The following is a 15,126-nucleotide window of genomic DNA, read 5'->3' on the forward strand; positions in this document are numbered from 1 at the left end:
GGAACCCCAAGACCCAGCTCCCTCCACGCGCCTTGGCACACGAGGGGCCCTGGGGTCGCCTGCTCTCACCCTCAGCGTTGTCTGACGGTGGCCGTTTCTCACTGGAAGGAAAGCTCCTCTGCATGGCACCGCCTGGCCCTGAGGTCTGGGCAAACCCACTGGCCTCCGTCAGTGAGTGGTCTGGCCTGCCAGACCCACCCATGCCCAGCCTGGGAGCTGGGGCGTGTGGGGCAGGGAGGCCTCTGAGCAGCTCGGGCCACTGTTCCACCCGGTGGCCGGGATCCCCACCAGCTCAGCCCCCGCTGGCCAGCGGCCTGAGGAAGGGACAGACCGGGGGTTGGCGGACCCCACAGCATTTCCCAGCAGCAGCGGTTTGCAGCTTCCCCCTGGAGCCGGGCTGAGCGCGGCCCCGGGAAAGGGACCAGAGGGAGCCCCAGGGCCTGTCACAGAGCTGGCTTCCAGGAGGAACTCAATAAATCTTTGTTGAGTAAATGAATTTTTTCTCCCGATTCATGGTCCCCAGGCAGATTCTCCTGGCTCACCAGGGGCTTTGGCCATCACTTCGCAGCTCGCCGACGCCCGAGACCTCCCCGGGCCCTCCCAGCCCGGACACAGTGTGATCCTTGATTCACGCCATGTTCCTGCCCTCGGCACACAGCGGCCAACTCCGGCTGCTCATAAATTTCGCGCTGTCACCCGTGGCGCCCGGGCCAGGCGGGTGGAGGCGCTGGGGTGGCTCGGTCGTACCTGCGTCCAGTTCCCTGGGAAGCTGGGAGGCCGGACGCCCAAGCCCGCGCGTGCCCAGAATAACCTTCGCGAAGCCGGCCCTCCGGGAGATGTGGAAGCACGTCTGCCAAGTGCAGAGACGCATGGGCTGCTCGGGACAATTCAAACGCCCGCTCACGGGGCAGTATGCACGGCACAATTCTGCTTCCATAAAGCACCGCTTCGGCGATGTCGCCGAGGGACGGGCACCCAGAGCTGTCCGAGGTTTTCTCTTGATGGGGAGATTGGGGTGATTTCATTTTTTTTTTCTGTTCACTCTTCTGTAGTTTTTAATTTTTTTTTTATAACATGTGCTACTTATGCAGATTTAAAAAATTGTAACAGCTATGACCAAGATTAGTTCACCCACGTAAAGCGTGCCGTTCAGTGGTTTTTCGTGTTTTCACAGATACGTGCAACCATTGCTGCAGTCCATTTCAGAGCGTTTTCATCTGTCTGAAACGAAACCCTGTGCTTTAGCTCTCACTCCCTCCCGCATTCCTCCCCCAACCCCGGGCAACCGCTCATCTGTAGAGCTCCCTGTTCTAGACATTTTATGGGAATGGAATCAAACAGAGGTGGTTTCTTGTGTCTGGCTCCTTTCACGTAGCATGCTGTCTTCAAGGCTTATCTTGTTCTATCATGCAAGTTGGTACCTCCTTCCTCTTCACGCCCACGTAATATTCCATGGTATGGGTATTCCCCGCGTTGGTTATCCATTCATCAGATGATGGACGTGACTGGATGCGACTTTTAAAATTGTGTTTGTTTTTTAAAAAGAATACATTGACATCAAATCGCTCAAGATGGCAGTTGGTTCAAAGTGACTGTCTCTGGTTCCTCGCTTTGAGGCTTTTCAGCCTGTCTAGTCTACGTTTTCAGATGCCAGTTAGTCAAACCGAGGAGCCAGCTCTTTGCGGGAAAGCAAGTTAGGGCGTTCCAGTGCTTCCACTGTACACCAGGCCCCACAGGGCACAGCTCCATTGTCTCAGCGGTGCTTTGTAAATGAAGGAGTGGGTACTACTACTGTGCTCACGTGAAAATGAGGAAACCCAGCCCTAGCTGATTTGGTTCAGTGGATAGAGCGTCGATCTGCAGACTGAAGGGTCCCAGGTTCCATTCTGGCCAAGGGCACATGCCCGGGGCTGTGAGCTCAATCCCCAGTGGGGGGCGTGCAGGAGGCAGCTGATCAGTGATTCTGTCTCATCATTGATGTTTCTCTCTCTTTCTCCTCCCTTCCTCTCTGAAATCAAGAACATATATATATATTTAAAAATATATATATATATATTATTGATTTTTTTACAGAGAGTAAGGGAGAGAGACAGAGAGCTAGAAACGTCGATGAGAGAGAAACATCGACCAGCTGCCTCCTGCACACCCCCCACCGGGGATGTGCCCGCAACCAGGGTACATGCCCTTGACCGGAATCGAACCTGGGACCCTTTAGTCCGCAGACCGACGCTCTACCACTGAGCCAAACCGGTTTCAGCAATGAACATATATTTAAAAAAATAAAATGACAATGAGGAAACGGAGGCCAGGAAAGACTAGCTGGCTGCCCAGGGCCTCACAGCCCACTGGCACCGGGGCCAAGATGAACAAAGCCCAGTGTTCAGCGCTCAGAATGGGACACGGGCCCCCTTTTCTAGCCCACAGCCTGGTGGACGTAAAAGTGAAAGGTGAAATTATGCTTTACAGTGTGGGTCTCCAGAAATACTTCTCCCATGTCCTCTTTGCTTGTCTACCATAAAAAGAAACCTGACTTCTCTTTTTAGGACAAACCAATTAAAAAACTTTCAGAATTTCAATCCCATTGGGTAACTTTTTCTGCAGGTCAAAGTCTGTGTCTGAATTGCTTAGATATAGGAAAATGTCTAATTTGAAAATAGTGGGGAATGGTTAAGCAGATAAAGTGGACACCAGTGACTGAAAATGAATTTAGAAGGTAAAGTAATGCAGAAAGCAGATGTAATTGTCTTCATGTAATGCCCCGATGTGGCGGAATTACTCTGCAGCACACGGAAGCTATCACAAGAGGAAACCAACCTACTTAAAGCCAGAGGCAAGCTTAGCGAGCAGAGGAGTGGTAATCAGGAACGAGACACTGGAAGTGAACAAGAGCAAGAAAGATGCAGAATTATTTCAGGATTCACAGTAACTACCAAAAGCTCCCCTAAAGCACAAGTACATCGACAAAAATGCTCAAATGTTATATTTGAAATAGGAAACATACCCTGTGGCATAGAAAAGCTACAGTGGCCCTGGCCGATTGCGCAGTGGTTAGAGCATCGACCGCAGACGGGATGGTCCGGGTTCGATTACGGGTCAAAGGCACATACCTGGGTTTCAAGCCCCATTCTGGCCTGGGTCGAGATGTGGGCAGAAGGCAACTGATCTGTGTGTCTCTCTCACATCGATCTTTCTCTCTCCCTTTCCCTTCCTTCCACTCTCCCTAAAAATCAATTGGGGGGGGGGGGGGGAGATGGGAGGAGGGGAAACTATAGTAAATAAAACTCCTGCAACCAGAAATATATTTTCACTTGATCACAAGTGTTTACTGAGATGCTGCTGTGGGTCGGGCACTGTTCTCGGCACTGAGACTCCAGCTGCGAACACGACAGACCTCATCCCGGTCCTCGCGGAGCTGATGTGCTGACTGCAAACGAGCGAGCCAGTGGCAAGATGCCTTCCCAGTGTGGTCAGCTCAACCCCTCTGCCTCACTGACCAAATCGCCCGGGTCCGACTCAGCACGGCAGAGCCCTGAGAGGCACGGAGAGGCTGCCTGTTTTCAGAGTTTGTGTCCGCGGCAGAGCCCGTGGGTGAAGGGCATCTTCCCCGCTGAGGGGCTGTGGTGCAGGGGGCTCTGTAGGGCAAGAGCCTTACCCAGCCATCCCCGGAGCCTGGCCCACAGAGGTGCAGTGGGGGAGGGGTGGCAGAGGCCCGCCCAGGGGCCGGGTAGGGGGGACGCTGCCAGGGGTCTGTGGTGTCACTCATTGGGGAGTGTGTGTCAGCCTACTCCCTGTGTTTGCACTTAGGTGCACACTCACCCCCTGCTCCTTCTGAAGAGATGGCACAGGCAGGTTTGTCTCTGTTCCTCAGCCAGAGCTGATGGGTCGGCAAACTGCAGCTCACGAGCCACATGCGGCTCTTTGGCCCCTTGAGTGTGGCTCTTCCACAAAATACCACAGCCTGGGCGAGTCTGTTTTTGAAGAAGTGGCATTAGAAGAAGTTTAAGTATAAAAAATTTGGCTCTCCAAAGAAATCTCACTCTTTGCGCTGTTGATATTTGGCTCTGTGGACGAATGAGTTTGCCAACCGCTGGTCCAGGGGAAGAAATCGGGCTGAGGCGGCACCAGTCCAGGTCTCCACCAGGCGTTGGGGTTGGGATGCTGAGAGCCCGGGCCGGCGGGTAGCAGGCAGGAAAGAAGCAGGTCCCTGCGCGTGGCCTCGTGCTGGTCTGGGCGGGCCCCCCCGAGGGAAGGCCCACAGAATGCAGACTGAGGCCTGCAAGCCCTTGACGGCTGTTCCCGAGATTTCCCGGGCCCTTTTGTCGCCTTCCAGAAGCTTTACTTTACCCGAAGGCCGAGTAAGTTTCTCCTCAGGATGCGCTTGCCGTTGCATCACCGAGCGAATGAGTCTGGAAAACGCCGGGTAAATGGAGCCACAGGACTTCCTCGGCGGCCGGACTTCCCAGAGCCTTCCCTCGGCGAGCGAACGTAGAAGCTTTCCAGGAGGGGCCGTGGTCGGTGATGGTTCCCAAACTCACGAGACCCATCTCGCCTGGCCCTTGTGCCGCCACCGAGCACCCTCTGGGAGTGCAGACCCACGACGGCCCCGGGCTGCACAAGCCAGGGACTGGAAGCACAGAGAGGGAGGTCACGCCCGGAGGTCCCACAGCTGGGTGATCACGGAGAAGGTCCCGGCTTCTCGGGCCTCCCAGGCTTCTTCCCACCACGCCCCAACCGACGAAGGCTTCCTGGGACAGATGATGCCTGCGCTGGGGGTCCGGGGCCCCTCGGGGTGGTGGGGACACAGGTCCGGTGTAGCCTCGAGGGAGAGGGTGGGGTCAGGAGTTGAAGGTCAGGTCTTGGCCAGAGAAACCTCATCTGCCTTGCTCTTGGGAGATTGCCCTGGTTTCAGTAGGGCCTGAGAGCTGATAGAGGTCGACCCAGCCTTTCACGCACACGTACACACACACACACACACACACACACACACGCCGTCTTCCCCCCCCGACCACAGGCCAGCTGAACAAGAAAGGAACTCGGCTGTCCTCGGGGCCCGCCCAGCCATCCAGCGCCAGGATGACGTGGGCTGTAAATCACCCCGTGGACCACAGACTCGGTGCCATCCCCACGGGTTTCCTTTCCTGCTTCTTAATCCTCCTCCTCAGACCGGGTAACAAAAAGCAGATTCCTGCTGGGGCCAGCCACGCACCGCAGCGGCCCGGAGGACGAGAGCCAGCACTCGCCACATCAAGATGCTCCCCGCTCTCGCTTTCCCCGGGTCCTCCTCGGCCTCTGTTCGCCGAGGACACACCCTCCTCCTGGCCTAGCTCCCTCGCCCTCCCTGGACCCCACTCTCAGCCTTGCCCCAGCCTCGGCCCCTGGCCGCCTGCTGAGCAGGGCGCCCCAGGATTGTGGCCCCGAGGCCCTCCAGCCGGAGGGTTTGGCTCCTTCCCGGCTCCCCAGCCTCGGGCTCAGCAGGAGCAGCCCCTGTGTGGCAGGATTAGCGCTGCCGATCTGGATTCAAATCCCAATGCTGCCAATGTCTGGCACTTCCTTCCCTGAGCCGGAGCGGGCTGCCCCGCGGCGCTGAGGGGCTGTGAGGAAGGGCCCTGGCACGGTGGAGGTGCCTGACAGATGTTTGGCTCCAAACATAAGTGCTTAGCTGTTTGGTCAGGGTTGCTGCAAACCGGGAGAGAAGTGTTTGGAGCTGCTTTCTTCGGGGTGTGCTGGGCCGTTCGCATGTTTGGAGTGGACATGGGGCCCTCACAGAGCCTTCCCCACCAGCTCTGACCTCCCCCACCCTAACCCCTAGCAGCCCCATACCTTCCCCACCTCCTGGGCCTTCCCGGGAGCAGGACGCACCCTCCAGCCAGCTTTCTCCCGGCAGCACCACGTTCGGCTCCCAGAGCAGCTTCCGAGGATTAGGGCTGTGAGGACCCTGAAGGTGACGAACAGGGACTTTGAAGCCCTGCTCCTCAGCCCCCAGGCTCTCAGGATGCCCAGGGACACAGTGTTGGAGGGAACGCAGTGGGACTCTGGGCCCCTCCCCACATGTCCCCCTCGCCCCTATGCTCCAGGTAGACCAGAACCGTGTGGATCTGTGTTCTGTGTTAGAGTCCACGGCACAGACATTTCTATGCTTAAGAGGAAGGTTGGACATTCCCTGACCTGCTCCAGGTGTCATTTTACAGACGAGGACACTGAGGCACAGGAGTCTCAGGTCATCCAGCTGCAACTAGCCCACCCCTTGACACCTGGTGTGGGGCTCTTCTCGCCCAGGGCAGGGAAGAGGGCCGGGGTCACTGTCCTCCTGGGGCAGGCCTGATGGGCATCCCTCAGAGCTGTACCAGGCATTGTGGTCTCAGGACCAGGAGTCCCTGAACTGCCTCTAATCCTGCAGCCTTTCCCACTCCCCCACCCAGCACAATCAGCAGTGGCTCTGAAATGCTGGGGGTGATGGTGGTGATTGTGGTGGTGGTGGTGGGGATGGTGGTGGTTGTGGTGATGGTGGTAGTGGTGGTTGTGGTGATAGTGGTGGTGGGGTGATGGTGGTGATGGTGGTTGTGGTGGTGGTGGTGGGGATGGTGGTGATTGTAGTGATGGGGTGGTGGGGGGGTGGTGGTAGTTGTGGTGATGTGGTGGTGACGGTGGTTGTGGTAATGGTGTTGGTGGTTGTGACGGTGGCGGTGGTTGTGGTGATGTGGTGATGGTGGTGGTCATGGTGGATGTGGTCGTGGTGGTCATGGTGAAGGTACTGGTGGTAGTGGTGACACCGTGGTGGAGGTCAGGTAAGGGGACAATGTAGCCCCAGAGGGAGCCAGTCCTGGGTCCCAATCCTGGCCCCTCCACTTCCTGCAGCCCCTGCCTGGGCCCACCAGGGCAGCTGTGATGACTGAGTGAGAGCAGGGGCTGGGGCTGGGCCTGGTCGGCCTCTGGAAATGGGTCAGAATGAGAAGGGGCAGCTCCTGACGGTTGGCTGTATTTTTTCCAGGAGTGACTGGCCCTGCGCGGACCACGGACGTGCTGCGGGCCCTCTTTCCAGCCGAGCCTGCGGGGAAGGGAGCCGCCAAGTCCAGCTCGTCTTCTTCCAGGCGCCGCCCGATGCTCAGACCACTGCCTCTCAGGGCCAGACAGGAACAGCTGCCCCACCCCCCGCCCGCCTGGCCACTCCAGTGACTGCACTTTGCCCTCTGGCTGGGGGGAGGGGAGAGCTCAGCCTCCCTCTTGCCTGGGCCCGAGGCCCACCTTCCGGCTGCGGCGATTCGTTGCCAAAGACACCACCGAGACCCTGAACCAGACGTGGTGAGGAAGCCCCACAGAGAAGAGCCCACCGCTGCCCTGTGCCTGGCCCTCCCGGTGCCCGCTCGGTGCCCTCCCGGTGCCCGCCTTCCGTCTCACGCCAAAGACGGGTCAGCAGTTCCACCAGAACTCATGGGAAGGACGGACGTTTGGTGATCACTGGGTGCACCTGAGCTTCTGAGCTGGACCCTTCTTTCTACACTGAGCCCTGAGCTAGTTCAAGATAAGCCCCCTGGGGGCTGTGAGAGGCGGGCTAGGGTGCCTGTCCGGAGTGGGATCTGAGATCCTGGCCCCCTTCTCTCCCTCTGCCCAGCTGCCCAGGCCTCTGACCCTGATTCTCAAGGTGTCCTGGGCACTGAGCATCATGGGAAGGGGGGAGGGGGAAGGGGGAAAGAAGCAATATTGACCACTCTATACCCCACCCCAGGGACCTGGTGTAGGTGACCTGCCTGGGGGGGAGGGGTCTTTGCTCCCCGCCAACACTCCCTGCCCACGGCCGGCCTGGCAAACAAGATGGCGCCTGCTTGGAGGCCAGTGCTCTCTTACTAGCTACACAGCGGGCAGAGGGAGGAAGGGACCAGCGGGATGGGCCAGTATGTGAGGGAGTGGGGCATGTTTAAAGCCAAGGCCTTCTCCTTTCTTTGCTCAAACGGCCAAAGCAGTTCATATCTGTGCTCAACCATCTGCTTCAAATTGAAGTAAAAGCGCCAATGTGTAAGGAAAACGCTTGTGTTGAGTGGACTCTGTGGGTGAGCAGGGCTCTGACTGGTCAGTTGGGGGACGCACTGGAAGAGGGGAGAGGTGGATCTCTGCCTAGAGATTGGGAGCCCTTCAGGAAGTGGGCAGTGAGTGTGTGTGTGTGTGTGTGTGGGTGTGTATGCATGTGTACATGAGGGGCAGAGGGGCACTCACCGTGACCTCCGCCTGCACGAATGGCCAGGGGCCCTGACAGGAACATGGGTGAGCTTGCTCCACTTCACACCTCACTTAATCCATACACAAGTGCCTGAGGGGTGCTGTACTTTCAATCCCATTTTATAGTTGAGGAAACTGAGGCCCCATGAATTCATGGCTCATTAGTGACAGCCTCACTCCAAATCCTGTGCTCTTATCCCCCTTCCAGCCCCTGTCGGTCCCAGCTCCAAGTCCTTGGGCAGCCTGGTCGCGTCACCTCATCCGGTTCGCGTGCCTAAGGCAGGGCGATAGGGCCCATTGCAGACAGGGGAGGGAGCTAAGAAAGGCTGTGAGGAGGGCTGTGGGTGGGGCAGGGCTGCCAGGGGGAGGGAGGCGAAGAGGGAAGAAGCACCTCTGACCCTTGTCCCTCCCGTGTCGCCCTCTCCTGTCTGCTCTGGGGGTTCTGGGCTGGGTGTCTGCGGGTGAAACACGGGAAGAAGCCTCCTCTTGCACTCATGGCCCCTGCATGGCCCCCTTGCAAGGACCAATGTCTGGGCAGAACCCAGGGACCAAGATTGCTGAGAGTCCCCGGAACACACACACACACACACACACACACACACACACACACACCTTCTTGTGTGTACATGCACTCCAGACACACACTCATGTATCTTCCCAGGTAAGGGAATTTCATTTCAGATAAATTCAAATTTCATCAGCTCCTGCCAGCCAGCTGGCCGGAGTGGGCTGGAATGGGGGCTGGTAGGGCAGTTAGGAAGGTCAGTCCCCCTGGGACTCCAGACACAGGTCACAGCCCCACCCAGTTGCCCCTCTGAACCTCTGAGCGATGCCTGTGGCACTTCCTAGGAAAGCAGGAAATGGGGCCAATCAGCATCAAACCTGGCACCAGGGGACCCTCTCTGTTACTAACGAGGGGGGGAGTACCCCCAAACCACTGCCTGGGGACCCACGGCCTTACCCCCCAGAAGCAGCTCCTGGCCTCCACTGCCCACTCCCCGTTTACGGCCTTCACTGCCCATGTCCCTTTTACACCAAGGCCTCTGCTGACCGCCAGCAGCATGTGCCATGGGCTGGTGGTAACGGAATGGACCCCATGAGCCTGTCTTCACAGAACTCCTGCTTCTGTAGGACAGACCGACAATAATATTTCTCCAGCAGCCTCTAAACAGTTATCTGCAAGCAGCCCTACAAGGAGGCCCTCACCACCAGAGACACGCTGAGGAGCACCGGCTGGGGTTCCTGGGCCCAGAGCCCCTGCAGGTGTGTTTTCTGCCCGCCCTCCTTGCTCCGTCGTTTGCTCTGGGTCCTGGCCCCACATGCAGTGATGGCTCCTCAGCCACCGGCCACAGAGGGGCACGGGGACCCTCTCCAGGGGCCTGGGCACCTCTGTGTGCGTGCCCGTGCCTGGTTCCTGCAGTGCCCATGCCGCCTCCTCTCGGCGGGAGGAAAGATAAGGGGGTTCCACAGGTCCTTGGGTCCCTCTTGGGGCTCACGACTTGGCCCAGGCCCTTGGAGGATCCCATCTCCCCACACTACTTCCTCCTGTCCCCATGGCCCACCACTCTGCCCTGGGACCTCGTCTTTCCCCCGCTCACCGTGTCCTCCAAGTGCTGGCCTGTTTCTCTTCCTGATTACCCCCCCCACACACACACACACACCATCTACCCTCTCTCACAAGCCAGGGAGGCAGGATGGGCAGGTCCCAGGGGCTGAGAACTGGAGAGCACAGCGGTGGGCAGGGACGCTCGGAGCTGGGGGAACCGACAGAGCCGCCCTGTGCCCACAGCAGCGGACCGGGCCGAGACAGGCGCAGTGCGGTCCGCGTGGGAAGCCGGCGCTGGGGCTGCAGCCGGACTGCGCTCGCCCTGCTCCTTCCATCGGCCTCTGGGCCGCCAAGGGGGCGTGCCAGCAGCGGGGGGGACAGAGAGCCTGGCCTTTGGAGAGCAGGACTCGGACGTCTCCACGTGTTTCCTTCCAGGGGAGCTGTGTGGTCGTTCTCCCTCTGACCTCTCGCTGCCTCCCCACCTGCACAGCTGTGCTCTGCTTCAAGGCTCCAGGGCGACAGGGAGGCATCGACGGGGCTCTGCCCGGGCTGGGGCTGGCATGGGTGGGGGAGGGGCAGCTGGCCTCACCCTTTGCCCCATGGGTGTTCAGCTCGCGCACATCCCCTGTCGTCCCCCGGACCCCAGACAAGCCTGTGTGCCTTCCTGAAGCCAGGCGCCCCGAGGAGTTTGGATTTATAAAGTGGGACGGTTTTACAGGTGTCTGGGCACGTGCTTAATCTTCAGATGGCGCCTCCTAGAGGGCAATGATGGGGCGTAATTCACCCCCAAATCCTTGGAAAGGTCTTGCAAAATGTTAAATAAATGAATAAGAGTGGGAAATATGGTAATTTATGCATTTATGTTCTTCCACAAATAACTACCAAGCAGCTGATTGGTTCGAGACCCTGGAAGAATGGGACACAGGCCTTTCCCAAGGCCTCCGAGGAGTAAAGTAACTGCAGTGGGCACACCCCAGGCGGACCTCCCAGGCACCACCGGCGAAGTGCCTGAGGTTACCAGGTGGCCCTTCATTATTGCTCCCGGGGCTGGGTGGCCACCTCCCAGCTGCCCCCTCCCCCTCTCTGATGCGTTCCTGGCCAGCCCTTCCTCCACCGTGGCTGACAGAGGTTCCTGACCAGAGCCCTTCAGGTGTGTTCTGAAGGCCCTCCTGTCCGTCGTTTGCTCTGGGTCCTGGGCCCACACCTCCGGGTCAAAGTCCAGGCGCCTTAGCTGCCCATCCGATGGCCCCGTCCTCTTCTCAGTGTCTTCAGCACCTTCCAGTCTCCGTGACCTCCAGTTTGGCCATTTGGGGGCACTGGCTGAATCTCAGCCTCACAGCCTAGCAGCCCCCCTTCCTCAGTCATGTCCCAGTTTCCATTTCTCTGGCTGCCCACGAAGTCAGATTCTTTCTGAACCTTACTGGCTGCCGCAATGAAAGAGCCACCCCGTGTCTGTTCTGGTCTATTTGTTACTCTTAGAAAAGCTCACTCTGGACTGCACTCCGACAGAGAGAGAAGCTCTCAGAAAGGACAGCCTCTGGCTCTTGGTCTGTTCCTGGAATTTTCTTTGGCCTCTTCATTCTCTTAACCCAAAGTTTAGCATATTATGTGGCCTCTTCCTTTTTTCTACCTACTGTGCTGTTTGTTCAGAGACGTTACACCAACGTTTGCACAACAGGACCCATGGAGTAACAAGATGCTGAATGTCGGGTTGTTTGGTCCGAGGTTTCTTACCTTCTTTGTTTAGGGGCTTTCTCACAACATATTGGCGCCCTTCTCCTCCTCCTCCTCCTCCTCCTTCTCCTCCTCCTCCTCCTCCTCCTCCTCCTCCTCCTCCCCCTTCTAGTATATTTCTGTTGATTTCAGAGAGGAAGGGAGTGGGATGGAGAGAGAGAAACATGAATGATGAGAGAGAATCATGGATCGGCTGCCTCCTGCATGCCCCCTACTGGGTATCGAGCCTGCAACCCAGGCATGTGCCCTTGACAAGAATCGAACCCTGGACCCTTCAGTCCACTGCCCAATGCTCTTTCCACTGATCCAAACTGGTCAGAGCCATCGTTTTCTTTAGAGATTGATAAGTTTGCGGATTCTGCTAGCTCTTTGGGGCCCTAGGCGATGAGGCACAGTGGTATCAGGAAGACCAGAAATATCTCCCCCTGTCCCCTTTTTTCACAATGACCAAGTTGAGAACCCTGAGACGGACATCCACAATGCCACCCCCACCCCCCACCCCAGCAGATTTGCGCTTTCTCTCTCCAGTCCTCCTGAGTCTATAGCAGGAACGCCCCTTAGCAGCAGGCAGGCAGGGCCATGGTTCATGGAGACCCCTGCTTCATGGAGAAACCCTGTGTGCTCTTCCCACCACTGATTTGAACCACATAACCCCTCCGTACTTCACCCAGAGCATGGGCTGCAACTTCTGTGCCTAAAAGGTAGGAAGCTTGTGTTCATTGTCTATTGCAATGAGTTTCTGGCAGCCAGAGGCTGGGAAAAGATGTTCAGCTTCACTGTGAAGCAGCTGACTGCCTTCCAGGCACCGGAAAAAGAAAGGGTTCCTTTTTAATCTAACTTGCCTCTGCATTGCACCCACCAGCCCTCTGGTGTCCCTGGAACTCCAGTGCTCTCAGGCCCAGGACCTGGGCAGGCAGAGACCCTGTTTTCCCCAACAGCAGTGGCCTAGGTGTCTGTCCTCCTGTCCTCCCTCCTGTCCTACATGCTCTTGTTCATAAATAATAATAAAAGCGTAATATGCTAATTAGACTGGACAGCAGGAAGACCTTCGGGACATCATTCCAGACGTCCTTCCAGACGAAGCCACGGTGGTGGAAGCCGAGGCAGAGGTGGTTAGGGGCAATGAAGCAGGCAGGCAAGTGGTTAGGAGCCAGTAGTTCCAGATTGTGAGAGGGATGTCTGACTGCCAGTTTAGGCCTGATTCTGCAGGGATCCCTGAAGGATAGGGCCTAAACCAGCAGCCTGACATCCCCCTGGGGGGTCCTGGATTGTGAAAGGGTGGAGGCTGGTCTGAGGGACCCTAACATCCCCCCATGCACAAATTTCACGCACCGGCCTCTACTATAGAAATAAAATCATCCCCCCTCCACGCAGTGAGAAGCCCAGCATTGCCCCGGGTCTCTGAGGACTCTCAGGGGCTGGTATCCCCATGGTTATCTCTGGCTTTAATCTCTTGGGTTCTCTGAACTCATCATCTCTCTCTCCACTGCCTCCTATGACTGATGCTTCAGCTCAAGGGAACACGGCCATTAAGAAATGTTTACACTCACACAAAACAAACAAATAAGACCTTGCCATTTTCTTCCCAATTAATTTAGCGGATTTCATGTAATTTTGACAGGTTCATCATGTTTCCAGCAGTTAAAAATACCCTCCCCTCTGGCTCCACTCCCTGACACTGCATTTCTGGGCTGTGACTCACAAAGTCGCCCCACAGCTGGGATTGAGTCCAGTCTCTTCCTTTCACTCTAACACCCCCTCCCCAACTCCAGAGCACCCTCAGACCCAGGCCTGCAAGCAGGAGGCTGTGGCCTATGATCCCAACGGAAAGGTCATGAGCAAACACGGCCGCTGCCCGGGCCCTCACTCACCTCAGCAGGGGGAGGAGAGATGCAGGCCCTGAACCAGCCACATCACCCCAGCTCCGGAGACCTCTGACTGAGCCCCTTTCAAGCCCGTACCCCAAGCTGCCTTCAAAGCTCTCTGGCCCACAGACAGCATGCCTTCGCCCTCTGGGTTTCTTTCCCAACTCCACACCGGAAGCTCCCAGGGAATTTCCCTTTGCGCGTTCGCACATGCATGCTACACACACACTTTTAAAACAAAAACAACACCAGTTCTCTGTTTTAGTTTTTAAAAAAGATGTTTTTATTGACTTTAGAGAGGAAAGGAGAGTTAGAAACATCAATGATGAGAGAGAATTATCGTCGGCTGCCTCATCAAGTCCCCTCCTGGGGATTGAGCCTTGCAACCTGGACATGTGCCCTGACCGGGAATCGAACTGCGACCTCCTGGTTCATAGGTCAATGCTCATCCACAGAGCCGTACTGGTTGGGCTTTTTTTTTTAAACTCAAAATGTTTCCAATACTAGGAAAGAAATCTCCATTTTTGTGGGGGGAGGAAAATAGAACGGAAGAGCAAGTTTTGGGGTACACTTTGGGATAGCTATGCTGAAGTTTATTTTCTAAGTAAAAATCAGGGCAAGGTGTTTGACAGTTTTCCTACCTCTTCCATGTGTGAGAGGCAGCCTAGGAAGCAAATACTGCAATGTGACCCAGAGCTCTCAGATGGACAGGAGGAGGCCTTCTGAGAACACAGGGCTCCATGATCCCCTCCACGAGGAACCACGGCACAGTGTCTTTCTTTCGTAAAGACTCTGAACAGTCCTGCAGGAAGAAGGCCCACTGAGATGTGAGAACGGATTGTCTCCCAAACTTACTTCAGCACTTATTCTAAAAAATAATAATAATAATAATAATTGTTATTGTGATAAAGTATACCTAACAGCATTTATACTTTTAACCATTTGTAAGCATGCAATTCAGTGGCCTCAAATGCATTCACAACGTTGTGTAACCATCACTACCATCTAAATCCCGAACCATTCATCACCCCCAATAAAAACTCCGTAGCCATTAACAGATAAATTCCCCTTCCCACCTCCTCCAGCCCCTGGTAGCCTCTGTCCCACTTTCTGTCTCTAGGAAGTTACCTGTTCGACACAATATTTTCCCTTCTCTGTCACTAAGCATACTGCTTTCACGGTCTAGCCAGAGTGGAACGTCTCAGAGCTTTGCTCTCATTTTTATGCTGAACAAGGTTTCATTGTGTGGATACACATTTGGTTTGCTCATTCATCTGTTGATGGAGGGGGCTTAGCTTTATTTCATGCCCGATCTCTCATGGGCCACCAAGGAGGGTCCCTGGAACAGGTCTGGGGACCGCTGGTGTACGGAGCAGCTAGAATATTTGGATTTGGGATAGGCCAGGATTTTCTTACCCCCATGGTCGGCAAACATGCAGCTCTTTGGCCCCTTGAGTGTGGCTCTTCCACAAAATACCACGGCTTAAGAGAGTCTATTTTGAAGAAGTGGCATTGGAAGAAGTTTAAGTTTTAAAAATTTGGATCTCAAGAGAAATTTCAATTGTTCTATGGTTGATATTTGGCTCTGTGGACTAACGAGTTTGCCGACCACTGTCTTACCCAGGCAGTTGGCTCAGGCACTGCCAGAGGGCTCTGGTCTGCTTGGCCTCCAAGCAGAAGCCTGAGGGGGGAAGCCACCTGGAAGGTACCCAGGAGGGGTGGTCAGTGGCCTGCCCCGGGGGCAAGCAAGGGCGAGCCTCTAGCCCTCAC

General features: G+C 56.2%; 1 protein-coding gene and 1 pseudogene across 2 annotated transcripts in view; one reads left to right on the top strand and one right to left on the bottom strand.

Moving 5' to 3' along the window:
- Window positions 1–8,014, top strand: part of ATOH8 (atonal bHLH transcription factor 8) — a 33,296-nt gene extending 25,282 nt beyond the window's left edge. The window contains exons 3-4 of one of the 2 annotated variants that reach the window (XM_036435902.2): window positions 524–1,015; window positions 6,989–8,014. In XM_036435902.2, the coding sequence (XP_036291795.1) occupies window positions 524–1,015; window positions 6,989–6,994 (498 nt within the window). In that variant the 3' untranslated portion in view covers window positions 6,995–8,014. The remainder of the gene's footprint in view (window positions 1–523; window positions 1,016–6,988) is intronic. The other variant, XM_036435904.2, reaches the window with a different exon arrangement.
- Window positions 8,015–11,219: 3,205 nt separating this feature from the next.
- On the bottom strand, window positions 11,220–12,341 carry LOC118717791 (annotated as a pseudogene).
- Window positions 12,342–15,126: the final 2,785 nt, after the last annotated feature.

The sequence above is a fragment of the Pipistrellus kuhlii genome, unplaced genomic scaffold, assembly GCF_014108245.1.
Source record: "Pipistrellus kuhlii isolate mPipKuh1 unplaced genomic scaffold, mPipKuh1.p scaffold_m20_p_13, whole genome shotgun sequence".
NCBI classification, from domain to species: domain Eukaryota; kingdom Metazoa; phylum Chordata; class Mammalia; order Chiroptera; family Vespertilionidae; genus Pipistrellus; species Pipistrellus kuhlii.